The sequence below is a fragment of the Leucopleurus acutus genome (assembly GCF_964270905.1).
Source record: "Leucopleurus acutus genome assembly, chromosome: X".
Taxonomy (NCBI): Eukaryota; Metazoa; Chordata; class Mammalia; order Artiodactyla; family Delphinidae; genus Leucopleurus; species Leucopleurus acutus.
In genome coordinates this window covers 131,755,325-131,775,974 of record NC_139148.1, presented here as the reverse complement: position 1 = coordinate 131,775,974, position 20,650 = coordinate 131,755,325, and the positions used below count along the sequence as shown (strand labels likewise).

General features: G+C 37.5%; 1 protein-coding gene across 2 annotated transcripts in view; it reads left to right on the top strand.

The window, feature by feature from the left end:
* Positions 1-20,650, top strand: part of TMLHE (trimethyllysine hydroxylase, epsilon) — a 68,302-nt gene that overhangs the window by 18,249 nt on the left and 29,403 nt on the right. For both annotated transcript variants that reach the window (XM_082864657.1, XM_082864656.1), the window contains exons 2-5: positions 1,719-1,900; positions 15,742-15,918; positions 16,418-16,697; positions 18,300-18,419. In XM_082864657.1, coding sequence (XP_082720783.1) covers positions 1,720-1,900; positions 15,742-15,918; positions 16,418-16,697; positions 18,300-18,419 — 758 coding nt within the window. In that variant the 5' untranslated portion in view covers position 1,719. The remainder of the gene's footprint in view (positions 1-1,718; positions 1,901-15,741; positions 15,919-16,417; positions 16,698-18,299; positions 18,420-20,650) is intronic.

The window sequence follows — 20,650 nt, the reverse complement described above, 5'->3', positions numbered from 1 at the left end:
GGTTTCTCCTTTATATCTTTAGTTGTGGAATGTCTTTTCAGCTAGTGTTTAGGTCATTCTCATATTACAGAGATAGCTGCTCTGTAAATAGTCGTAATTTTGGTGTGCCCCTGGGAGGAGATGAGTTCAGGGTCCTTCTACTCCAGCATCTTCTACAATGAGCAAATTTTATTTTGTAAGTAAATAGAAAACAATGAAGCACTTCTACAAAGAACACTGATCATATGGAGTCCTCCCAGTTTTCCTAGGCATAGTTAACCACTTTCTCCTTTGCACTTTTTCACTGTACTCTGTGTTTAAAACTACTATAGATGGTAGTAGTTGTCTTTCTTCCATACTAGATGATTATGAGATTCTTGAATGGTGGCTGGGATTGATTATTTATATTTGTATTCCTAGTACTTAAGAAAGTACCCTATTTACACATGCTTGGTAATATCTGTCAAGTGAAATAATGAAGAAATGAATGAATACACTTGCTTAAGAATGTTTTTTTTTTTGTGGGGAGTAAGCCATTGTAAATGGAGAAGAGTATTTGATTAACAATTAAGCATTAGACTAAGGGTTGGAAATTTTTTTCTCTGAAGGGCCAGATAGCAAATATTATAGACTTTGCAGGCCACATATGGTCTTGGTCCAATGTTATTGTTTTTATTTACAGTCCTTTAAAATGTAAAACCTGTATGTGGCCATATGAAAATAGGCATGGGCCATAGTTTGCCAGCCTCTGTCTTAGACTTTAACTCTCAATTTCCTAACCTATTTCAGAACCCTCCCTAATTCATCAGCAAATTCTATTATGTCTCTAGCTATGGCCTTTGTGTATGAAACCAATCAGTCCATTTATTAGCTTACACCACACACTTAACATGTATATATCCACTCAAAATAAGCATTTTTAGCGGGTTTAGTGACCTTAAGGGGTTATTGAGAAGGTTCATGTCAAGCACCATACAGCTTTTCTGCAGTGGCAGAAAAGCTTTTCCATCTTTTCCCACAGGATGAATTAATTCCTTTTAAGATCTTATGCAAATGAAGTTATTTTATTAATATTTCTGAAAACATGACACTTAGGGTATCACCAACTCCAAGCAAGTTTATCAAGGTACTTTTGCCAATAGATATAGTTTATCCCTAATAATAACCACAATAATAATGATGATTAGAATGATAGCATATCATATATAGGACATATATAGGACTTACTATGTGACAACAAAGTTCTAAGTACTTTAGACCTCACACTAAACCCATGGGATAAGTATTATTGTCATCCTCGTTTTACAAAACAGGAAACAGAGACACTGAGAGTTTATGAAACTTGCCCACAATCACACATAATCAGTGGAAAAGAAAGTTTCAAGGAGTCAGGATGAGGGTGATTAATAGTGTCACAGTGGAGAGTCCCAGAATGATAAGCCCTAAAAAGCAATCCTTCCATATGTGGTTGAAAGGTTAAAATTAGTGATTTTCTAAAGAACCACTTCAGTTAGATAGTGGGGTGGAAGCAAGATTGCAATGCATAATATGAGTGGCTGGTGAGAAGATAGAAGTAATGGTTATCAACCACTTATCCTTAGCTGTTCAGAATTTCTCCTTTAATGCTATGGTTGAGATAATAAAATCTGTTCTTTTACATAGCTAGATATGTAGTATCCTACAGCCTTATAAACATTGTTTTATATTGTTACTAACACTCTCATTGTCAAATTTTCTAGGATGTGGTGCCGCAGGTTGTCCCATCTACAAAGCAGGCTCCAGGACCTGCTGAGGGGACGAGTCACATGTTGGGCCCTTCAACAGCCCAACTTCAAAAGCTTATTTCCATTAGCCATCCATTGGCACCATACAGCCTCCAAGTCTCTGAATTGTGTTTGGCAGCAACACGAAGATCATTTTGGTAAGATGTGTAGAGGCAGATACTTTATTTTTAATTGTGACAGAAAAACCAAAATTTAATATCGTAACCATTTTAAGTGTACACTTCAGTAGTGCAAAGTATATTTACATTGTTGTGCAATGACAGATACTTTTCATGTGGACTGAAAGTACTTTCTGTGGAGTTGCGAAGACTTCTAACCATTTATTTCCAGGATTATTTTACAGGTTGCAAGAAAGACAAAACTAATATAGGGTAATAGGAAAATCTCATCCCAGCTAGGGAAAGGGAGGTCTGCTATGCCCCAGCCCCACTCTATCTCCCTGTCTCATCTAAGAAAAAATAAAGAAAGAAGAAAAAAAGCCTCAGTATACAAGGGAGAGAGTTTCAGAGACATAGACTGGAAATTCTATAGCCAGGGAAAGTATTGGGTGGCATAGGGGAAAAAAGCTTTACCCTAGCACTGCTGTGACAAATTACCATAAACTAATTGGCACAAACAACAGAAATTTATTCTTTCACAGTTCTAGAAGCAGGAAGTCTGAAATCAAGATGTTGGCAGGGCCGTGTCCTCTCTGAAGACTCTAGGAGAGAACTCTTCCTTCCCTCTTCTGGGTTCTGGTGGTTGCCAACAATCCTTGGTGTTATTTGGCAACATCACTACACTCTCTGCCTCCATCATCTTCCCTGTGTCTCTTCTGTGACTTCAAATTTCTCTCTCCTTATAAGGGGACCATTTGTTGGATTTAGGGCCCATGCTAATCCAGTATGACTTCATCTTATCTTGATTATCTTCCAAGACCCTATTTCCAAATAACGTCTCATTCACATGTACTAGAAGTTAAGACTTCAGCATATCTTTTTGAGGAATGCGGTTCAATTCACAACACCCTGGAAAGGGACAAAAACAGCCATGAAGGCCACACTCCCAAAACATAGGCCCACTATGCACTCCAAAGACTTAGACTTAATTCAAAGATTAGAGAATTCCCCTCCCCCTCCACTACAACCAACTAATAAGCCTCCAGTTAAAATAGCAGTGGATTACAGCTGCAAAAGACAGACTGTCTCTGAGGTGAAGCACAAAAAGAAGGGCCAAGACCAAGAGGGGGGATAAAAACAAGATTACTAGAGAAATTTAAATCCTCTGGTACCCATAGAGAAGTAAATGTCAAACATAGCCCAACTCTTGGCCAGATTGATATAGTCACCCATAAATTCCTATTTACCTCAGTATCTACTGCTCTATACATGTCTGGCTGTCAACTACAGGAACAAAATTACAAAACATGCTAAAAGGTAAGAAATAACACAAGTTGAAGAGACAAAACACCATCAGAACTAGACTCACATATGACACAGGTGTTGAAATTTCCAGTCAGGAAATTTAAAATAACTATGGTTAATATCTTAAGGATTCTAATGGAAAAGGTAGACAAAATGAAAGACCAGATAGATAATGTCAGCAGGGTGATGGAAAATATAAGAAAGAATCAAAAGGAAATCAAAAGCACAGTAACAGAAATGAGGAATGACTTTGATGGGCTCATAAGATACAACAAGGGATAGAATCAGTGAATATAAAGATAGGTCAATAAAAATTACCCAGACTGAAATGCACAGAGAAAATGAGAGTGGAAACAAACAAACAAAAAAAGAGTATTCAGGAAGTGTTGAACAATATCAAAAGTTGTAACATATACATGAATGGAATGCCAGAAAGAAAAGAAAGAAAGAACTAAGCAGAAGAAATATTTGAAGAAATAATTTTTGAAAGCTTTCCACAATAAGTGACAGACACCAAACCACATATCCAAGAAGCTTAGAGAAGCTTAGTATCCATTTTTAACCCCTCCCCCCAACAAAACCCCACACTTAGGCAAAAGAGCAAAAACAAAGAGCAAATCTTGAAGGCAGTCAGAGGGGAGAAAAACACTTCACTTACACAGAAACAGAGGAATTACAGCAGAGTTCTCAAGAGAAACTATACAAGCAAGAACACAGTGGCATGATAATTTTAAAGTATTAAAAGGAGAAAAAAACTGCCAACCTGGGATTCTATATCCAGCAATGCTTCAAAAGTGAGAGAGAAATAGACTTTCTCATATAACTTCTCAAAATATTGTAAAGGAATTTCTTCTGGCAGAAGAAAAACGATATAGGTCACAAACTTGGATCTACATTAAAAAATGAAGAGTGTTTGAAATGAATGAAGATAAAAGATAAACTTTTCTCCTTAATTGCACTAAATTTTAATTATTTAAATAGTAATAGCAGTGTATTTGGTGTTCATAGCACATATAAAAGTGAAACAAATGACAACAATGTGACAGAGGATAGGAGGGAGAAATTAGGAATATTCTATTATAAGGTAAATCAAAAGAACTGACAATACCAAGTTCTACCAAGGATGAATAGGAATCAGAGCTCTTTTTCATTGCTATTGGCATGCAAAATAGTACAGCCACTTTGGATGACACTTTTAGAGTTATCTAAAGGTGGACTTAGACTATTTAAAATGTACATTGTAAACATTAGGAAAACTACTAAAAAAGTTTTAAAAAATAGTATAAATAATAAGTCAAGAAATGAGATAAAATGGAATCATAAAAAATACCCAAGGAAGGGCTTCCCTGGTGGCGCAGTGCTTGAGAGTCCGCCTGCCGATGCAGGGGACACGGGTTCGTGCCCCGGTCCGGGAAGATCCCACGTGCCACGGAGCAGCTGGGCCCGTGAGCCATGGCCGCTGGGCCTGCGCATCCGGAGCCTGTGCTCCGCAACGGGAGAGGCCACAACAGTGAGAGGCCCGCATACCGCAAAAAAAAAAAAAAAAAAAATGCCCAAGGAAAATCAGAGAAGGTAGAAAAAGAGGAAAAAAGAAACAAGGAGTAAATACAACAAATAGAAAACAGCAAGAGGGTAGATTTAGAGTCAACTACATCAATAATCTCTTCAAATATAAATTGCCTAACCACACCAGTCAAAATGCAAAGATTGTCAAAATGGATCAAAAAAAAATTCTACTATATGTTGTCTACAAGAAATGAACTTTAAATATAAAGACTCAGGATAAAACTTAAGGGGTGATGTGGGGACAAGGGATATATGGAGCTGTCTGTACCTTTGTCTCAGTTTTGCTGTGAACCTAAAACTGCTCTAAAAAATAGTCTATTTAATTTTTTTAATTTAAAGTTAAGGGATGGAAATAGAAACACCATGAAATGCTAATCAAAACAACAGTAACTATGTTAATTTCAGACAAAGCAGTCTTCAGAACATGGAAGATTATCATGGATAAAGAGGCACATAACATAGTAATAAAGGGTTCAGTTCTCCAAGAGAACCTGTAACTATCCTAAAAATGTAGCACCTAATGATAAACCATCAAAATGCATGAAGCAAAAACTGGCAGAGATAAAAGTAGAAGTAAACAAATCCACAATTTCAGTTGGTTTTAATACCTCTCTAAGTAATCGATAGATTAAGCAGGCACCGTCAACCAGCTTGACCCAATTGATATTTATAGAACAATCCATCCAACAACAGTAAAGTACACATTGTTCTGAAGTTTAAATGAAACATTCATCAAGGTAGACCACATTCTGGGCCATAAAACAAAGCTCAAAAATTTTAAAGACTCTAAAAACATATAGAGTATTTACATTGACCATAACAGAAAAAACTAGAAGTCTATAATAGAAAAGTCCCAAATATTTGGAAATTAAGCTATACACTACCAAAAAATGTGTAAGTAAAATAAGTCTCAAGGAAAGTTAAAAATATATTGAACTAAATGAAAATGAATATACAACTTATCAAAATTTGTGGTAAACAACGAAAGCAGTGGTTGGAGGGGGATGTATGGCAATAACTACACACACACACACGCACAATCTGTGTGCAGACAACTACAAAACACTGATTAAAAAAATGAAAGAACATAAATAATTGGAAAGACATTCCATGCTCATAGGTTAGAAGACCCAATATTTTTAAGATGTGAATTCTCAGTATGATCTATAGATTCAGTGCAATCCCACTCAAAAAATCCCAGCAGACTTTTTTATAGATATTGACAAACTGATTCTAAAATGTATGTGGAGGGGGCTTCCGTGGTAGCGCAGTGGTTAAGAATCTGCCTGCCAATGCAGGGGACACAGGTTCGAGCCCTTGTCCGGGAAGATCCCACACACTGTGGAGCAACTAAGCCCGTGCTCACAACTACTGAGCCCGTGTACCTAGAACCTGTGCTCCGCAACAAAAGAAGCCACCGCAATGAGAAGCCCATGCACTGCAACGAAGAGTAGCCCCCCTCGCCGCAACTAGAGAAAGCCCGCATGCAGTAACAAAGACCCAACGCAGCCAAAAATAAATAAAAATTTAAAATAAATAAATAAATAACGTATGTGGAAAGACAAAGGTATCAGAATAGCCAGTACACTTCTGGAAAAAAATTAAGTCAAGGGGCTTAAGTTAACCTTAGTACAGTTGACACAAACAACACAGGGGTTAGGGTGCCAACTTTTTGAGCAGTCAAAAATCTGAGTGTAATTTACAGTCAGCCCTCTGTATATACGTAGTTCCTTCATATATGTGGTTTTACATCCACAGATCAATTTAACTGCAAATCAGGTAGTACTATAGTATTTACTATTGAAAAAAGTCTGCTTATAAGCGGACCCAAACAGTTCAAACCTGTGTTGTTCAAGGATCAACTACAATCAAGGCAGTGTGGTGTTGTCAGAAGGATAGATACATAGAACAGTGGAACAAAATTGAGAGCCCAGAAATAGACGCACACAGATATGGTAAACTGAGTTTTGACAAAAGAGCAAAGTCAATTCAGTGGAGAAAGGACTGTTTTTTTCAACAGGTGGTGTTAGAACAGTTGCAAAAGAGCAAAACAAAACAAAATGTTCACACCTGCCTCAGACTTTGTGTGAAAAATAGCTCACAGTTGGTCATAAGCCTAACTGTAAAATGCAAAACTGTAAAACTTGTATGAGAAAATGTTTGTTACCTTGGATTAAGCAAAGAGTTCTTAGATGCAACTTCAAAAGCTTAATCCATAAAGGAAAAAAATGGTAAATTGGACTCTATCAAAATTCAAAACATTCTCTCTGTGAAAGACACTGTTAAAAGAATGAAAAGAAAAGCCACGCAGACGCGGAGAAAATATTTGCAAACCACATGCTTGAGAAAAGGTTTGTATGCAGATTTTAGAAAAACCTCTTAAAACTTAACAATAAGAAAACAAATAACCCAATTTTTAAAAGGGTAGAAAGATCTGAACAGACACTTCACCAGAGGACAAAAGTATGGCAAATAAGCATATGAAAACATGCTCAACATGATTTCATTAGGTAAATGCAAATTAAAGCCACAATGAGATGCTACTATACACCTATTAGAATGACTAAAATCCAAAAAAACCTGGCAGTACTTAATGCTGACAAGAATGCAGAGCAATAGGAACTTGTATTCATTGCTGGTAATAATACAAGAATAGTATAGCCACTCTGGAAGAAAATTGGGTAGTTTCTTATAAAGTTAAACATGGACTTGTCAACAGTTGCACTCCTAGGTATTTACCCAACTGATTTGTAAACTTATGTCCACAGCAAAAACCCACACATGAAAAACCACTTTATTCATAATTGTCAAAAGTGGGAAGCTATCAAAATATCCTTCAATAGGTTAATTAACAAACTATAGTACATCCATACACTGGAATACTATTCAGCAATCAGAAGGAATGACATGACGTTCTGTTGAAGGCAAAACTATAGGGACAGTAAACAAATCAGTGGTTGCTAGGGGTCTGGAGAGTGTGGTTACCCATAAGTATAGGGGAAATGCTAGAATGAGTCATGTGGTACTGGATTATAGTTGAAGACATCAGTATAAACTCATGTTTAGCCTAATATAGATACAGATGTATAGATGCAGAAATAATTACAGTTGACCCTTGAACGATGCAGGAGTTATGGGTGCCAACCCTCTGTGCAGTCAAAAATCCGCATATAACTTGTAGATTGCCCTCTATACTCAGTTCTGAGTCCAAGCTCACTCTGCTCGCTGCACAACAGGCCAATAAATCAGGAGATGAGGTGTTGAGGCAAGGAACAGTGACTTATTTGGAAAGCCAGGCATCTGAGAAGATGGTGGACTAATGTCCTAGAGTATCATCTTATTGGGGTCTGGATGCCAGTTTATTTTATAGAACAGAGAGGGGGAGGAGATGAGGAAGTAAACTAAAAAGGCCACAAGTCTTGCAAAACATCTCCTGGTTTGACCAGCCTCGGGGAGGGGATGTGTTAATTTCTTCTTTCTTGCAGCCATTCACTGGTGGGCAGGGTCAGGATGTTTCCCTGTGAGCTGAACAAAGGCACTTTAGTTTAACATTCAGGCAGAGGGGCAGGGTTCCCCAAGGTAGACCATTATGTATGCCAGTAGCTATAGACAGCATCCTTTTAGTGATTATAGTAACGAAAAACAACAGAGAGCAAAGGTTAAAATAAAAGAAACAGATCCAGCATGGAGTCTGATTTTGCTCTTCCCTGCTGCAGTTGCTCTGTATCCACATTTCCACATTCTCGGATTCAACCAACCACAGACTGTGTAGTACCATAGCATGTACTATGGAAAAAAATTCTGTGTGTAAGTGGACCTGTGCAGTTCAAACCCATGTTGTTAAAGGGTCGACTGTATAGATACGTTTTTACACATAGATTAGTATGTTTCCTAGCTCTAGCCACTGAGAGGTCCTGGAAACAATGACACCACAGTGGAAATGAGAACACCCAGATCTTGGTTTCTAATACCATGCTCCAAGAAAAGGAACCAAGGGCTCCTTAGAAAAATGGACTATTCTAGAGCTGGGTCAGAGAAAATACAAGATGAGCCTGGAGAATCTTGAAGTCCCAGAAAGTAGGGAAGTGCTCAAAAAAATGATGAGGCAATGTTAAAGGGACACAGGAGCTAACTAAAAGAGCTTCTAATGGCCAAAGCTGAAACAATTTGAGCAAGAAAATAAATAATATAATATCAGATTATAACCAAAAGTATAAAATAAATGAATCCATGCTGATATATGAATAAATAGGGAGAGTACATATAAATGTCCCATACAAAAGAATTCCAAATAATTTATGTAGATATTCCTCCTCCCCCAGCTATGGAGGTGGATCTTAAGTCCCCAGTCCTAGAATGCAGGCTGCACTTAGTGATTTGCTGCCAAAGAATAGAATATGGAAGGAGGGTGGGGTAACTTAAGTAGAGAAATGTAGCAAACACTACCTTTGATAGCATGTACCAGTGATAGGATATGGTGAGAAGGGCACCTCACTCCTGTGGCTATCTTCGCCAAAACTTATAACCCCACTTTAACCATGATAAAAGCATCAGATAAACCCAAATTGTGGGACATTCTAACAAAATGCCTGACCAGTACCTCTCAACACTGTCAAGGTCATCAAAAACAAGGAAAGTCACAGCCCAGAGGAGCCTAAGGAGACATGACTAAATGTAATGTGGGTCTTGGATGGGATCCTGGGACAGAAAAAAGACATTAGGGGAAAACTAATAAGATTCAAATAAATTATGGGATTTAATTAATAAATAAGGTATCAATATTCATTCATCAGTTGTGACAAATTTACCATACTAATATATGGTATTAGTAATAAGGGAAACTGGGCAATGGCTATATGGGAACTCTTGTATTTGCAACTTTTCTGTAAACTTAAAATCATTCTAAAATTTAAAACAAATTTATTAACAGAGAGGTAGTGGAAACCTCAAGCCATAAGTTTCACTATGAAAGGGAAAATGAGGTGGAGTGGTAGTGGAGGGGGAATATTGTTTTAAGGTGGAAGACATTGCAACATGTTCGCTGATGAGAATGATCCAGTAGGAGGGGAAAATTTGATGATGCAAAAGAGGGGGATAGAAAAATTTCAGAAGTGTAGTACCTGAGTAGGAAAGAGATAGGATCTGATTCATAAATGAGAGTGTTGGCCTTGATTAAGTGCACAAATATTTCAACCATAGTAACAAGAAGGAAGGCAGAATATATGGGCACAGATGCATGTAAGTGGGTGGATGTGGAGCACGGGTTTGTGGAGATTGTCTTCTAATGGCTTCCATATTCCCTTTGAAGGAGTAAGCAAGGTAATCAGTTGCAAGTGGGAAGGGAGAGGTGGTGTTGGCAGTTTGAGGAGAGAAGAGACTATGTATAATAGTGTTCTTGGAGACTGAGTAAGTGATTTTACTAAGACATTATGCAAGGACTGTTTGGCAGCGTTGAGTACTCATTTGTTATTTCGGTGATGATTTTAAAATGAAAGTAACCAATACAGTTTAAATTTTTTTCTCTAACAATGTTTAGCTGCTTGGCTGCAGGCACAGAGGAGGTGTGGACCTGAGTGTATCCGGGTCAGAGCTTTGTCAGGGAAGCATGGCAGAGGGAGATAGGGGGGCAAGGGAGTTAAGGGTGTTTGCAAGGAATTAATTAAAATGATGGATCGTGGAAGGTGGGCCCTGTAAGGAGGGAATCGAAGACATTAAAGGAGGCAAGATGATGGATAACAAAAAGGAGCTTATGGTCAATGGATTGGAGCTTTTTGTGTAGTTGAAGGATTATTACAGTGAAGAGTGCCTGAATAATTGAGCTGGAAAAGGAACAACAGGTAGTCAGAGTATAGGGTGTTTGAAATGAAAATTATGAAGGTATTACAATTAATAATGATTAAGCTGCCAAGAATGATGATGGGGTGACAGTAAAAGACAGTAAACTGATCTTCATTTATTTAAAAATAAAGTGACTCAGGAGATACATGATGAGAGTAATTAAGAAGTTCAGAGTTACATAGGATAGCATGAGCTTCAAAGCAGCAATGAGGCAACTATCCTACCAGGATTACTATAGCCTTGCCTTGATACCTTGATGATCTAGAAACTAGAGCAGTTTTTCCAAAGTTCAATCTGATTTTAGTACTCTGATTTTAAAAATTGCTTTATAGAGGCCCGCTGTTAGAGATGATGATTGGCTGAAGGTGGCAGGAGAAAAAAGTGGAAATGGAGAGGTCAGGTGGATTTCAGAGTGATATAGGAGGCGGAAGTAACAAACCTTGGTGATTGATTAAATGTAGGTTACAAGAGAAATGAGTTGAGTCCTAAGTTTCTCTTCTGTATTGACATTTTGGCAAGACCTAATTAATAAGCATTTGTTCGGTGTCAACTTAATACAGAACCAAAGATGGAAGACATAGTCCCTACCTTAATGTAAACATAAAACATAAAATGAGTAAATAAATATAAGGAGCATAAATAGCTTATGCCATATGCAAATGCAAATTAAATTGATACATACCAACTACTTAATTTCAAAGGAAATGTAGGGTTAGTCAAGGAAGCTTCCTTGAATTAAATTAATTTTTAGCTAGATTTTGAAAGAAAAGGTGGTCATTTAATTAGAGGAGCCTATAATTTTAAGGAGAAAAATGGCAAGAGCAGAGGTAATAATGAATTCCAGCCATGGAAAGGACAGTAAGCATACCAACTTGACTAAAATAAAGGGGATTTTTTGGAGCTTTTTAAGATATGAGTCCATCCCCATAGTACAAATTATTCCACTGCTGCACAGTGTGTGCCTGGCAACTTCTCACCCATCTGACAGGGCAGGAGGAGGTCATTCATAGTTTTGATGACAGGATCATTCTCATTTCTGAATGAGCAAGTACCAGGAGCCAGCATGCAGTGATGGAGAAGACACATCCCCTATCCTCAAGGCACCGTCTTATGGCAAAAACAAACACGCAGTTACAAGACAGTGTGTTAAATGCTTTTAGACAGTATATGGAGTGCTATAAGAACAAGGAGGAGAGTTACCTAACCCAAACTAAAGAGTTGTAAATGACTGCCTACAGGATTTGAGCAGAGTCATGAGTATTTAAATATGAATTAGGCAAGGGAAAAAGAGTGAGAAGGTAAGGATGAATGTTCTGGTCAGAGGGAACTGCGTGTGCAAGAGCTTGTCAAAACCCTGGATTACCTCAGCGTAATGACCAATCTGAATGAGGGTTGGTGGTACTTAATCACTTTCATCACTCTAAGGGAGTGGTTCTCAATAGTTTTAGTTTATGAATCTCGTAGAAGTTCTGTTGCAAGCTATGGATCCTCTCTACAGAAAAATACAGAACTACACACACACACACACACACACACACAGAGTTTTACATATCATTCCATGGATCCTAGGTCAAGAACTCCAACTTCAGATCACCACCAAATAATAGCCCCATTCCACAGTATCAGCAGTTGCTATATCAGGGACTCTTTCAGTTAACTTCAGTGTCTGGATTTTCAAGCATTCAACACCAACTTTTGACTCATAACTAGAAGATGTTATAGGTACATGGAAGTGACGTCCCAGTGGTCCACTCTGCTTCTCTCCCAAGGCTGTTAGAAGGCAAAGGCATTTCCTCCCAGGTAATAAGCTACCTACTGGCAGCATGCCTGTCTTAGACAATAGGATTTCTTGTAATACTCTTCTCAGACAGTTTGTATGGACTGCATGGGTCACTCGTTTCTGTTTCTATATGTATCTCAGGGTTTTTTGCTGAAAATCTGGACATTTTAGGTTATATCTTATAGAAACTGATTTCTGAGCTCGCAGGGGGATTGTTGCTGTACGTGTGTTGTGTTTATTTGTTTATTGACTTCTCTGGAGTGATTCGTTTTTAACTGTGGCTTCTGTGTATCACAGGGGTCAGCATAACTCAGTGGTCCTCAACTGGGGGATTTTGCCACCACAGGAGACACTTGGCAATGTCTGGGAACATTTTTAGTTGTCACAACTGGCGAGGAGGATGCTTCTAGCATCTAGTGGGTGGAGACTAGGGATGCTGTTAAGCATCCTACAATGCACAAGAAATTATCTAGCCCTAGATGTCCATAGTACCAAGGTTTGAGAAACCCTGGTATAGTTTAGTGGCCAGCTAACAATCGGTTAGAGGTTAAGCTAAAAACCTTAAGCCAGTAAGGCTTCCACCTTTTGCCAATGGATGTGTGTGTGGATTGGGGCACACAAAGTTGAGGCTGTCTATAAGTCTGCCCAGGCTTTCAGTTTCTGCCATTCTTCACATGTCTCCACTGTGCCTCACATTCCTCCAGGGCCATGTAGATAACTAGGGCCCTTTCCAATCTCTCCTTATTGTGCACACAGCCTTACCGAACACCGGGGATGTGAGGGGGCTTTCCAAGGCCCACTATAGCTGTCTCATTCCCTTGATCCCCTTGATAGATTTCTGGCTGTTCTGCAGATCTATTGCTTGTCCCAACCGGTGTGCCTTCCTTGATTGTATTCAACACCCAGGGGCATGGAGTTTTTATGTGCTCTGCTCCAAATAAATTTAGTCCCCTTCAGCAGCAAAGCTGCTGGCTTTCTTGGCTTGCCTGCCCTGGTAGAACTATTGCTGATGGAGCTTGTGGGGGTGGGGTAGGGAGTGGAAGCACCCCAAGCTAAAACACACAGATTCGCACTGTTCTTACCCAAGGTTCAATAGTTTTTCTTGACTAAATGCTTCTTAATTTGTTGTAAGTCTTTGGTCAATTTCCAGGTCCTAAAATGGTTGTTATTGGTAATTTTGTCCAGTTTTATCATTGTTATTGGGGCAGAGGATTTTCCAAGCTCCTTACTCTGCCTTTCCTGAAGCCTCACCTTCAGAGATTCCCAAGACTACACTTTGAGAAACACTAGCATAGGACTTTGGGGTTGGGCAACTTGAGTTCACATCCTAGGTTCACCACCTAATGATTATATGATCTTACAAAGTTATTTAACATCTCTGAGCTTTAGTTTTCTGTCCTTAAAGTGAGAATGATAACATTGTACAAAGTCAATTTGAGGAGTACAGATACACTGCATTTTTAAACTGTTTATTAGGATCTCATTGTAGATACACCACAGTTTATTCAGCTATTCCTCAACTTCCCCCACTGACGGACATTTAGTCTTATTTTCTAATTATTTTGCTATTATAAACAAAACTATTATGAATATCCTTGTGCATACCTCTTCATATGTGACGATTTCTATAAGGTAAGTACTGAGAGGTGAATTTCTGGGTCAAGCAATAAATATACATATTTTTTATTATTTTCATAGAAACTTCCAGATTGCCATTCAGTGTGTCTTCACCAAGTTATACTCACATTACCAATGTTTGAGAGTATGCATTTCTCCACATCTTTTGAAAACACGTTTTAATCAAACTTTAAAATTTTTGTCACTCCGATGGATAGAAAATGATATCTTAATACCCATTTCTCTGATTACTACTAAGGTTAGAAGAGTTCATGTGTTTACTGGTCAATTCTGGTGACTTTCCTATTGATATCCTTTGGTCATTTTTCTATTGAGTTTTTATCTTAATGATCACAAGGATTTATTCTATATCCTGGGTATTAACCCTTTTACGTTAAAAAGATTTTTCCTGTTACTTGTCTTTTAACTTTGTTTTTTGCATTGTTTGAAAAACAGAAGGTTTTTATTTTCATACACACAAGTTGTATTTTATGATTTTTGTGTCATATTAGAAAGGCTTTTCCTACCTCAAAGTTGTCAACATATAATGGTTTTATTTTTTATATTTTACTCTATCAGTAGTTTACTGTTGAGGCTGACGTGACTCTAGAATCAATTTTTCAAAATTCATTTTTCCAAAACTAGTTATTGAGTAATCTATCTTTTCACCACTATTACAAAATGCCACCTTTAACGTATACCATATTTTCATGTACAGTTGAGTCTGTTTTGAGACTCTATTCTGTCCCCTTGATCTCTTGGTCCATTCTGCATGAATATCATACTTTTTAAATGACTGTAGCTTTATAATACATTTTTATATATAGTAAGACTTCCCCTCCATGCCTTTCTTTTTCTTTCTCAAAATTGTTACTTTATTAATTCTGAGTATGATTCTTGGAATTAGCCTGTCCAGTACATGAAAATTTTCACTGGGATTTGGATTGGAAGTACATGGAGTTTTGTGTATTAATTTGTGGGAGAATTCCTATCTTTTCATTATTGAATCTGCCCATCTGTGAGCATATTTCTCCATTCAAGTTTCCTTCAAGTCTTTCAGGATAGTTTTATAGATTTCTCCATAGTAGTCTTCCCCGTTTTCATTTTTTCCCAGACACTTTATAGTTTTTGTTCCTCTTATAAATTTGAACTCCTTTTTATTTACCTTGTCTAAATGAATAACCTGATGTATAAGAAAGTTTGATTTTTTGCTAACTTTTTATTTTGATACATCTTCAAACTAACAGAAAAGTTGCAAGAATGGTACAAGGACCTCCTTTATATCCTCTATCCATGTCTTCTTTTTATATACTTGAATGGCTTCATTCTCCAAATTTAGAACTCTGATCTGTTTTGAGTTTATCATGGACACCCAGTGACAATATGAGGTATGGACTCAATTTTATCTCTTTGCAAATGATTATCAGTTGTCCCAACACCATTTATTTAAAAATTCATATTTTCCACAGTGATTACACCTGCCACTTTTTACATACCAAATTTCTATATGCATTCATGTATATTTTTGGACTTTTTATACTCTTCTGTTGTTTTATCTGCCTTTTCCTATACCAACATCACACTGTTTTAATCATAGAAGTTCTGTACTATGTTTTAATATCTAGTAGGGGCTAGTGTCCCCCTCATTGCTCGCAGCTTATTTCTTGGTAGAAGACTTTTTGAAGGAAGTTTTCTGGATCCTGATTTTTTAGTTTTCCTAAATAAATAATGTAAAATAATATAATAATATAAAAGAGTGTGATCTTTCCCTTAGAACTGCAATATGCTAACACCGTGATGCGCTTCGATTATGTCTGGCTTCGAGACCACTGCCTCTCAGCATCTTGCTACAACTCTAAGACTCACCAGCGCAGCCTAGACACTGCCAGTGTGGATTTATGTATCCAGCCAAAGACCATTCGTCTGGATGAGACCACACTCTTTTTCACTTGTGAGTGGACAGGAGACTTGGTCTTCTTTGGGGTACTCTTTTAAAGGACAATTGTTTTAAAAAAATGGTTTGCCCCTTTCCAAAACAGGGTATTCTTTTAGTTACTCTTTGTTTTTCCTTTCTTTGGAAGCATTTATTTTTGAACCTTTTATTTTTCTTCTTAAATAAAATTGCTCTAATCTACAGATGACATCATTCTTAACCAGTAAATTGTTGGCAGTATTTATAATAATTATTATTTATTATTATTATTATTTTTTTTTGCGGTACGCAGGCCTCTCACCATTGTGGCCTCTCCCGCTGCGGAGCACAGGCTCCGGACGCGCAGGCTCAGCGGCCATGGCTCATGGGCCCAGCCGCTCAGCAGCATGTGGGATCTTCCCGGACCGGGGCACGAACCCACGTCCCCTGCATCGGCAGGCAGACTGTCAACCACTGCGTCACCAGGGAAGCCCTTTATAATTATTATTTTTAATGCCTTTTATTTTTCCCTTAAAAGGGCCAGATGGTCATGTGACTAGATATGATTTGGATTGGCTGGTGAAAAACAGCTATGAAGGGCAGAAACAAAAGGTCATCCAGCCTAGAATCTTATGGAATGCTGAAATCTACCAGCAAGCCCAAGTTCCATCTGTAGATTTCCAGAGCTTCTTAGAAACCAAGGAGGGACTGAAGAACTTTCTACAAAACTTTCTGCTGTATGGAATTGCTTTTGTAGAAAATGTCCCTCCTACTCAGGAACACACAGAGAAGTTGGCAGAAAGGATCAGCTTGATCAGGTAAGTCATTAGTTTCCTGAAATCTGCAGAAATTAATTTCCAGTGACAAGTATGGTCACCCTCGTTTTTCCAGAATATTTTGTGGCCTGAATAACGGGATTCCCATTTATAGTGCTTTATCTGAAGCCCAGATTTCTAATCTCTAAAGACACTTACATGTTTAATATGGTGAAGACTTCAAAGTCATTGGTATTTTTTTCGAGCCCAGTGATGCTCAAAGTAGGAGTTAGTCATTGTACGCTAGAAAGAGCACTAACTGAGTAAAGAGAACCAGATAGTAGTCTGAGTTCTACCATCAAGCAGTTGGGTAAACATAGACAACTGCATAACACACACACCCCTACCCTCAATCCTCACCCCCGCCGCCCCAGTAGCCTCTATTTTCCTATCTGATCAGTAACAGGATTGAATAAGATGGTGTCTAAAGATCATCTACTTTTGACCTTCTGTTATTCCTAAGGCTTAATTCAGAGCCTGGTTGTTAATACTACTGCCTTATACTGTATAGCATTTAACCAGCATATTCAAATCCGTTATTTTCATTGGTCATTATAGTAATCCTGATAAGTGTGTATTTTATCTCCTGTTCTACTGATGAGGCTCTTACGGCTCAAATGTATTAAGTGGCTTGCCCAGGACTGCTCTGCTAGTAAGCAGTAGAACTGGGATTCAGATAGCTCAGGTTTCCTGATCCTAAATACAATGTTCTTTCCATTGCATTTCTAGGTAGTATATAGATTTATCTTCTGTAGTATTAAATGTGATGTAAACCAACTTTGTTATAATTAGTACTTTCCTTTTATTTCATAAGAGCCAGATATAGCTCATTGTGTAGCAGACAGTATGCTGGGTCATTTGCCCTATCCTAGTAGAGCATAATTAACATTTGTGAACCATTCAGTTTCAAACACAGTTTGAGAACTTTCAAGTAAAAAAGCTGTGCTAGTAAGCAATAAATTGACAGGACTTTAGAGGTTATAGTTCAAAAGGAAGACCATTTCCTGTTTGGATTTTGAGGGTTCAGAGAATAAGATGAACTCTGAAAGCTAAAGAATTAAAGTGACCTTTAGTCAGATCTGAGCCTACTAGGAAAATAACTATGAAATCAAAACCCATGATGTTATTGTATCTCTCCTCAAGGAGAGATACAATAACAGTGGTACAGCAACTCTCACTAAATACTTGCTAATATAAACTATCCTTTCTCTTTTTCTTATTCCTACATGTCTAAAAGATGGGTGAAGATCTACATTAATCACTTCTAAAAGCAGCTACCCAAAAACATCTTTTTCTATGTGAGGAAGGTGAGTGCAGGACAGAAGTTTGAGTGTGAAAGCTATTAAAAGTAGAAACATAAACAGAGTGGGATGATTCCCTAAGCTTTCAAACTATATTATCCTTTCACCCTTTTCCCCCCAGCTTCCTAGAATATTACTCAGTGGAGGAATTGTTTAGACTGGTGATGTGTTCAACTGTCATATTTACCTTATAGATGGAAATCTGGAGCCAAACAATCTATTGTTATTTGTGAATAATTAAAGAAAGTATTGGAAAGAGTTTTGAATGATAAGAATGAAAGGTTTCCTATACTTCATTTGACAGAGAAACCATCTATGGGAGGATGTGGTATTTCACTTCAGACTTCTCCAGGGGTGACACTGCATACACCAAGCTAGCTCTGGATCGGCACACTGACACTACCTATTTTCAAGAGCCCTGTGGGTAGGTGGATTAGAATTTTCCAAAGTGGGATCATTACGTGTGATGGTCTTGAATAGTTTCTTAATCATTCTCTGTTTTATTTGAACCAAGATCATATCTGCTGCTGCTGATTTGTGTGACTGTTTCTTTTCTCCATAGAAACATGATCACTTTTAAACACCCTAGCTCAGTCTTCTTTAGACTTATAGGAATAAAATTTTTGAAATGATTGAAAATCTACCTTACTACATAAATGGATGTAAATTTTGTTTAATTTACATTTTTCTCAAAGTAATTACAAATAACTTACCAAAAATGTATTGATTAACCATTAGTTTGGGAATTTGTACAGTTTTTCATATTTAGTTATTATATTGCAAAGGGGTCAATCTTCCAAACACAGCTACTTTGGGTATGGTAGTAAGAGGAATTTAAATCCAATTTACAAGAAGTTGGAGAGGAGGAATGAATGAAAAATAACCTTATTACATAGACTCCGGAGCTATTGAGTCAAAGATAACGTATACCATACTTTTTTGCAGCTTTATTGAGATATAATTGACATATGACATTGTGTAAATATAAGGTGTACAATGTGTTGATTTGATATGGTCGTATACTGTAATATTATTACCACCAGTAGCTAACAGAGGGTAGATCTTAAATCTTCTCACCACAGAAAAGAAATAGTAATTATTTGACATGATACATTGATTTCCTTTAAGGGTTTGGAACCTAAGAATATTTGGTTCAGAGGAGGAAGAATAAAGCATCTTTTTGACATCCTGCTCAATGTTATGGATATACAAAAAACCCTGCATCCTCATTCTACAGGACGCAGAAGGAAGAATATGAGGAAATGGGATGAGAAACAGTTGGACAGGGGTTGAGGTTCAAATATTGACTAGCTCTTTTCTCTCTGACCACTACCAGAGATACACAGTTGTCTGTGCCTTTAATTTAACCCTTTCTAATCAATGGCAAGGACCAAGTACATGAGCAGTATAATGAGAGTGGTTAAGAGTTCAGGCTATGGAATCAACCAGACCTGGATTTGTATCCCAACTGGAACATAGGTTAGCTTTGTGATCTTGGAAAATAACTTAACCTCTCTGTGCCTCAGTTTCTTCATCTGTAGAATGGGACTAGTAATAAAACCTGTCCATTTGTATTGCTTAGGGATTAAGTTACATGATGTATTTAAAGCACTTGGCATACTTCCTAGAACATAATAAATGTTCAATAAATACTAGCTATTATTATTATCATTTTAGCCATTGTCGTCATCATCATCATCATCGTTATATGCCTTATGCTTTCTAAAGCTACCTTTGCTCAGGATCTCATCCTTTCCAACCTCCTTGGGGATTTCTCTCTCCTGTATCTTCAGCCTTCCATACATATTGACTCCTTCCTATCAGCTTCTCATTTCTTAAATCTCTACTTTTGTACACTTCCTTTGACTCTATCTCCTTCTAGTTACAGCCCCGCCTTACTCCTCACCTTCACAGCTAAACTTATTGAAATAATTGTCTACATTCAGTGTCTTTTCATTCTCACTTCTCATTCATTCTTCAAACCTGTAGTCAGCTAGTTTATCCACCCCCCTCCCAATTAAAATTAATCTCTCCAAAGTCACCAGCAACTAACTTATTGCCATACCCAGTGTGTACCTTTCAGTCTTCATCTTATTTGACCCCTGGGGCCATTTACCACTACCTCTTCTTAAATATCCTTTCTTTTCTAGTTTTCCTTCTATATCTATAGCCATTTTTCCTCAGTCTCCTGTGCCAGCTTATTTTCCTTTGTCCATGTCATAAATATTGTTGTTTCTCAAGGTTTTCTCCTTCTCCCTCTTTTCTTACTTGAAATGATCTCTCCAAATGACTTCTTCCATGCTCTTGGCTTTAGCTATCACCTACAGACGACTACAAAATCTACCTCTCTTCTAAGGTAAACATCTTCAACTGGCTACTAAGTAATCCTAACCTAGAAATTTCACAGAAAGGTCAACATAGCCAGAACTGACCTTTCTCATTTTAATTGTATTTACCCTAGGTTCTCCTTGATTTTATTCCTTCTATCTTTATTTATGTTTATTACTTATTTTACTTTGTTGTTTACTTTTCCTTATTTCTTCTTTTTTCCTAAATTACTATTAATTTTATTTTCCCCTTGTTAATTTGAAATTTTTACTTTAGTTTTCCAGTCCATTAATAGTTGCATTTCCTTTTCCTGTTAAATTTTCAGCC